At 35.0% G+C, this 7,500-nt stretch overlaps 1 protein-coding gene across 1 annotated transcript; it reads left to right on the top strand.

The window, feature by feature from the left end:
• The first annotated feature begins 3,482 nt into the window (after positions 1 to 3,482).
• LOC134262436 (piggyBac transposable element-derived protein 4-like) lies at positions 3,483 to 5,252 on the top strand. The gene is made up of 3 exons (XM_062744831.1): positions 3,483 to 3,978; positions 4,192 to 4,532; positions 4,649 to 5,252. The coding sequence occupies exons 1-3, from the start codon at positions 3,682 to 3,684 to the stop codon at positions 5,250 to 5,252; spliced, it is 1,242 nt and encodes a 413-aa protein (XP_062600815.1). The 5' UTR covers positions 3,483 to 3,681.
• Positions 5,253 to 7,500: the final 2,248 nt, after the last annotated feature.

The raw sequence follows: 7,500 nt of genomic DNA, 5'->3' as shown, positions 1-7,500 counted from the left end.
ATATTGATTATCGTTGTAGAGGAAGTTCCAATGCATTCGGGCAGATGGGTGGTAGATGTAAGGCTACCTGCAGGAGTTCAGTTCGAATATCAATGGATGATCGTCTTGTGATATAGTTTCACTCCTTTCCTGTGGGAAGACGGACGTAACAGACCTATCAATGTATAGTAGAGAGCTGCAGATATTTGGATGCCTGGAACAAAGGAGGACTCTTCAAACATATAATAGGAAATTCAGGTATGCTCTGTTGAATGAAATACACGAAAAACTCGGGACTGAGTAGAGTTCCCCCTCTTCTGCAATGGTAAATTTTCCTAAAGATGCTGGCCCCCCCTCCCTCACGCCTTTTTACTTTGTTTTCCTGTAAGGTTTGGCACCGACAATTCCCTAACATGGGACAGTTAAGTCCGTTGCCAGGCATTGGTGGCCTGAATTTTGTTGTTTTTGTTGAAAAAATGCTTTATACACTGTACTTGTATATAAACGAGATGTCTTTAAACCTTGAATATGATTCAATTATTATTTTGATATTTTTGATTCAATTTGTTTATAAAGAGCCCGGTTTCATCGTATTCATAAATGTAAATTTATTACAAGCGAGTTTTTTTAAGGATCTTGATTGAATGACTTAACATCGAATATTTTAAAGTTTCTGATCGAGCATGTCATTTTCATGAAGTTTTTTTTTCGGGAACTTTTTCTGTAAGCCGTATTTCATTCATGCAATTACTTAAATTTGTCATGTACATCCCATCTTCTTGTAAATTGTATAGTGTTGATCACCCTATTTCCCAATTTGTTTTTATTTTGTTTAAAGTATGACCGCCTGAATTGCCAAAACTTTGGTTTAAAAGAAAAATACCCTCTATGTCTAAATTTACGGACCATCACTGGCGGATTTAAGGCGGAGCGTAGAGGGAACCCCCCACCCCCTGCAGTTTTCAAAGTATGATATGACTAGTATTTATAATGCCATATTTTGTACAGAACTAACCAATACCTCTATTATTGTGCCACGAAAACCAAGGCGCTCCCGGGGCTTCGCCCCCAGGGCTGCCTACCATTCATAGTTTGATATGACTAATACCTTGTGTGCCAGGTTTTACTCTTTTAACCCCCATCCCCGCAATCACGCATTTTAACGCATATACCGTTGCCCCGCAATCACGCATTTTAACGCATATACCTTTGCCCCGCAATCACGCATTTTAACGCACTTACAGTTTTTGTTCTACAATGAGGCACAGTCATGTATATTTGTATATATGAACATAGAAATACTGGGAAATCAGATAATTAAACTTAATGACGTCATAATAAGAATATACGTAAATAATTCCAATCTTAATTTTATTTATTGATTCCTTGTTTTTTGATTGGACGAGAACAAATTCAAGAAAAAGTTTACACATCGATGAATTTTGCAACCAGAACTACTTTCTCGACTGTTGTAAAAACAATGAAAACAGATACTTCTAGTCCGTTTTAGCTAAATTATGATTACAAGAAACTTATAATAAAAAATGAATGAATGAATTAATGAGTGAAAAGGAGATAAACAGGACTGACAGACGGGAATATTATGTTTATGTCACTGTCGGATTACGAGTGTGAATTTTTGAAATCGCTGATCATGCTGTCATTTTCTCGACGTTCCATATCAGCCCAGTTGGTATCGGTGTGATAGGCAAAAGAAACGTACCTCAAACTCTTGCCTTTTCAGCATCAAATTCATATACTTACATCCTACAGATCCCATATTCTCCCTAAATCCTTGAACGAACCAGAGCAAATCGAGGACGTCGTCGGTCTTCAACTTTCGTCATGACGTCAACATGGCCATAGTCAAGGACGAATTATTTTGGAGAATACGCTTATTTACGATATTTGTTGACTTAAACAACATTCAATGAGTTTTTATAAGTTTAATTATTGATTTATTGATTGTTTTGACAAATAAAGTTGGATTTTATCTATATTCATCTTGTATACGTTTCTTTGCGGCATAAAGTATTCCTACGCCGTACAAAATAACGGATTGTATGGCGGCCTCAAAGAGAAATAATTTTAATGATTAAAAAAATTCGTAATTGAAATTATAAGAATTAAACGTTCTTTTTTCAGAATTTATCGATGTGTAAACTCTGCCTTTTTACTCACAAACTAAATAAAAGTGCTTCGATGTGTAAACTCTGCCTTTTTACTCACAAACTTTACATAAAAGTGCTTCGCACTTTTGTTTAGTTTGTGAGTAAAAAGGCAGAGTTTACACATCGATAAATTCTGAAAAAAGAACGTTTAATCCTATATTATTTGTGTCAGAGTTCGGGTTTACAACTGCTAAAATGGAAACTTGCCACAATCGAAAATACTCATGGTAAATTTGTAAGGGTATTCAAAAATGACGGATTTTTCCTCTGATTTGTTTGATGATGACATTGACTGTCACAGTAGTTTAAGTGATTTAAGCTCTGAAAATCTTTCGTTATCGAGCCTCTCTGATTCGGACCTAGATCTAACCGATACGGAATCTAATGATGAACAAGGAATGGCACCAAAATGGACTTGCATCTTACAAGATATTGATGTACCGCCCTTTGTATGTACTACGGGGCCAACGGAGAAAGTGCAATGTTGTGAGACAGAAAAAGATTTTTTCGAAAATATTTTTGATTCAGATTGTATTTCTACATTAGTAACAGGCACTAACAAATATGCCCTCGAGGAACAACAAAGAAAAGGTTTGCTATTAATTACAGCTATATATGATATAAGTAATGTCATGTAAATATGATTGTAATATTTATCAAGGAAAATTGACATGATAGTTAAAGAATAGAGCTAAGGCAGACATAATATTAAATTCCGTAAAATTTTATAACATTTCATACGAATCGAGTGTTTTATAAAAAGTTATTGAGAAGTAAACACGCATGCTGATACTGAACAACCTTTTTTCATTTAAAAATCTGCAACTTGTGCATAAGTTTATTTATTTAAAATATATAACTTTGGGCAATATAGCTTATCAGTTCAGAAAATGACAAATATGACTTACAACATATACCGTAATATAATGAAGGTAAAAATAAATATATAGATAAAAGACCTATTATAGTTATATTGTATACCTATACAGTGTGTATATAATGCATTGTATTTTATATTATTATTTTAAACAAATAAATCGTAGAAGCTAGATACTAATTATGGTTTAAATCATAGAATTAGTTAATTAAACGGAACTATACTTAAAGTCAACACGTACACATATAAACATGTGTTTTAAAAATTTGCACTGTATTAATATTAATTTTATTTACACTAGTACTGAAGCTTATCACACATTTGCCAGGTAGTCAGTAATAAATATATTAGGTGAAAGGTTAAAATTCTTAAAACAACTGGTGAAAGAAGGGGGGGGGTGAACTAATACTATTTCCTGCAAAACACTATGAAATAGTTGTGCGTTATTTCGACAATATTTTTATGTTTTGAAATGGTGCCACCCTGTATAGAATTAATGCAGGCATATATTGCACTTCAATAAATTTATTAATTCTATTTCAAGTTGAACATATACATGTAAATTCACATCCCTAGATTAAATCATTAAAAGGTTCATTCTATTTTTTCAATGTAGGTCGTGATTCTTTGTGGTATGAATGTACATATAATGAGATGCAGGCATATATTGGGATTCTGATCATGATGGGTATAAACAAGATTCCCGATTACAAGCTGTACTGGAGTCATAATAAATTTTCAAGGAATGCTGGCTTCCAGGAAGTAATGCCCTTAAAACGCTACGAAAAAATAACTCAGTATTTGCACTGCAGCGCAGAGGACATCGAGGATACGCTTTATAAAATTCGCCCTATTCTGGATATTGTTTCAAAAAACATGTCTGAATCCTACAACCCCCGGAAACAGCAAACCATAGATGAAGGCATGATAGCATATAAAGGAAGACATAAGGTAGTAAAGCATAACTTCTTCATTTATTGATGTACCTGAAACTATTTTTGTTACAAAATGGTTTAACCCCCCTTCCTTTCCCTGATTTAAGAATGTGAGTTTTATGAAATGAGTGCTTCCCTTTTGTTATGTTGATTTTTTTTTAAACGATGCGTTTTTTCTTTGTCTTCAATTTATAATGTGCATAGAATATCTTGCTATCTTCATTTATAGGCCAAACAGTATATACCCTCTAAACCCACTAAATGGGGATTAAAAGTTTGGCTCCGGTGCGACAGTTTGTCTGGATTTTGCCATCAGCTTGACCTGTATCTCGGAAGGGACCAATACAAGGGTGTTCCTGTTGGCCAGACAGTAGTCTTTAAACTTACGGAGGAATTACAGGGCAAAAACCATCACGTTTTCTTTGACAGCTTTTTTACTTCCGTCGAACTAGCAAAGGGTCTACTCGCCAGAAAGATCTTCTGTTGTGGAACTATTGTGAAGAATAGAAAGGGATTCCCTAGCGACCTGAAGTCAGTGACGCCAAAGTTCCAAGGAGATTACGTAACACGGTATATATCTGAAACTATACTGAAATGCAGTTTTGGGCCTGATTTATAAATACTGCCTTTTTAAACGCAACGATTGTGAAATATGTGACTAATAAGTAAATTCTTTCTTGTTACAGACAAGATGGCCAATTAACAGCTACTGTGTGGATGGATAACCGACCCGTGTCAGTTTTGTCAACAATGACATCGCCGCTTGAGATGGCTACTAATGTATCCAGGCGACTGAAAGATGGTACAGCTGTATCCGTCCCCAGACCACAAAGTATCGGGCATTATCAATCATATTTTAGGGGAGTTGATTTATTTGATCAATTGCGTTCGAAATATCCAGTCGGCAGGGCAAGCAAAAAGTGGTGGAAATATGTACTTCACTTTCTTATCAACACTGCTATCATTAATTCCTATATTCTTATGAAAGAATGTCGACCCCAGCTTCCTAAGAAGAAATACCGACAGCTGGACTTTAGAATCTCACTAGCTCAGCATTTGATTGGATCTTTCAGGACACCACTAAGGGCAGCAGGGAGACGCACCTTAAACACGCCGACATGTCACAGTTTCTCAAAACTAGTGAAGAAAAGATCCTATTGTAAACAATGCTCAAAGTCGACACCAAGAAAAAGGAAGGATACTGCATATGGTTGCAGTCTTTGCGATACCCATTTGTGCGGAAAACAATGTTTCTCATTGTTTCATGGGTTCTTATCAATAGAGGAATAACTCAAAGTGTTCAAATGAATACAGTTATTGGGTAGGGGTGATATGTGCTGTATAGAACCCTAGTTATCGGATTGTGTGGCAATATTCAAAATTATAATGGCACAGTTTTTTAATGAAATGTGACTGATATCATGCGAATTGTGAAAATATTTCAGTTATATAGTGAGTTCACAATCCTTTATATTCTGTACCTTAGATTCAATCTATTGATAAATAATTTTAATGGTCTAAAAATGTTTTCAACTTGTGTCAATGTTAAACAAGTTTCCCACATATTAATTTGAAAAACAATTATACATTTATTGTACATTGTAATTCTTCGAATAAAATTACAGTAGGAATTGCAACGATAAAAATTAATCGTCAAATATGGAAACGTTTGTTTTTCTGCGTATATGGCCAAAAACTCCTTCTGCTGTAAATATAAATGTAAAAACGAAAAACTAGATTAGATGCATTTTAAGTACACAGATTTACCCCGCAGATTGCCAAGGAAGTTTTATACATCTAACGTACGGATAATTTTATGAAAAAGGAATTAGTTGCGATGATTTTTTATAAATAAAAAAAAAATTAAATTGTAAAACATCTGATTGGATAAAACAAATAGGATATACTGAGAGATGATTGATTGCAGTATGTTTATACATACATGTACTGTGGAAAATAGAATATCGGTATTCACAGTTAATAAAGCGTACACTATACTAAAAGAAATTCCGCCAATATTATGTTCAAAAACTAAAATAAAAAAAAAACCGATAACGGTATAGTTCTGCGGCTACATATAGTGTATATGTACATGTGACCGAAGAATTTAAAAAAAAAGGGGGGGTTATAATAATAGGTTTGTTTCTGTCTTCAATAACAGAACGGAAATGGAACCCAACAACTATTTTGAACATTGTTTTATATTTGATGAACTTATTAATTATTCTTAATTTACAAAGCTATGATACACTGTGCTTATTTAAAATGTAAAATATCCCACAAAAAAATAAATAAATAGGATAAAATGACTATTTAAACATTTTAAAATTCAACTTACAGATGGATGTGCAAATTACGTAAATGATATACAATGATACGCTTTCTATTTTATAATAAAAAACGCTACATAAATACCATAAAACTCTACATGTGGAAATACGTTTTTTCAGTACGTAATCGCAAGTGCTCTGCGAGGACAGGGATAACGTCATCAAATGTTAACAAATGTAAAGCTATTATTACGTCACAGTCAGCGCAAAGGGCAAAGAGTTAAATACACGAGTCGCCCGCGTGGCGCAGTGGTAAGATCGTCTGCTTTAGAGTCGCGAAGTAAGAAAATCCTTACGTCGCGGGTTCTAATCCCACTGTGGGACGTGAAGACCGGCCCTTCGGATAAGACCGTATAAACCGAGGTTCCTTGTCGCAGTAGGTGCTGGCACGCAAAGGATCCCTTCATGCTCAATGGCCCTAATTGTCGAGTGTAGGACAAAATTTGCAGCTCTCCATCGGCAAGTAGTGCGTCTCTTATATGAGTTAAAAATTCTCGAGAGGGACGTTCAACAATATACAATCAATCTATTTAAATAAACGAAAACCCAGGAGCTTTCGGAGGCTTCGCCCCCCTGGGCCCCACCAAAGGATGAAATGACTAGTATTAATAATGCCGTACTTTGGTACATAACTAACCAATAACACTAGCACTGTGCCTGGTTTTACCATATCAATATACAAAAACCCAGGAGCCCCCCCCCCTCCCCGGACACACCATTCAAAGTATGATATGATTAGTATAATGCCGTACTTGGTTACATAACTGACCTATACCACTATTTGTAAGTAAGTAAATCGTTTAAGTGGCATGTGTCATACTACGTGTACAATACAATGAAAATCATTAAATACAATTAATATTCAAACAAACGACCCATCAGACCTATATTTCAGTTTTTACAAAAATAAATGAAAAATATACACTATTCAACACTAATATTATTGTGCCTGGTTTTACTTTAAAATACACGAAAACCCAGGAGCTTCCGGGGTCTTCGCTTGACCCACTGGGGGTCTTCATGCGGCCCCCAGACCTCTATGAAAAAAAAATTAAGAGGTAAAACACTTGACATTTTATTCTTTTTTTTAAAAGGATTTGTCTTAAGCAATCCCCCGAAACTAAACCAAAAAGTCCAAGGAACTAGTCAATTTGCTGGAAGAAATAGCACAAAGCGTGAACGGAAATGGTCATCCACCAAGATCTCGA

The sequence above is a fragment of the Saccostrea cucullata genome, unplaced genomic scaffold (genome assembly GCF_032062105.1).
Source record: "Saccostrea cucullata isolate Sc308-1 unplaced genomic scaffold, CSIRO_AGI_Scuc_v1 ctg789, whole genome shotgun sequence".
Taxonomy (NCBI): Eukaryota; Metazoa; Mollusca; class Bivalvia; order Ostreida; family Ostreidae; genus Saccostrea; species Saccostrea cuccullata.
The sequence above is the reverse complement of the archived record's forward strand: the minus strand, read 5'-3'. Positions and strand labels throughout refer to the sequence as shown.

What these genes read in the sequence shown, in the direction of transcription:
- LOC134262436 (XM_062744831.1), top strand. Translation starts at nt 3,682, where the DNA reads ATGCAGGCATATATTGGGATTCTGATCATGATGGGTATAAACAAGATT. An exon ending in CATATAAAGGAAGACATAAG is followed by an intron (nt 3,979 to 4,191) that starts GTAGTAAAGCAT and finishes CTTCATTTATAG; the next exon opens with GCCAAACAGTATATACCCTC. An exon ending in CAAGGAGATTACGTAACACG is followed by an intron (nt 4,533 to 4,648) that starts GTATATATCTGA and finishes TTCTTGTTACAG; the next exon opens with ACAAGATGGCCAATTAACAG.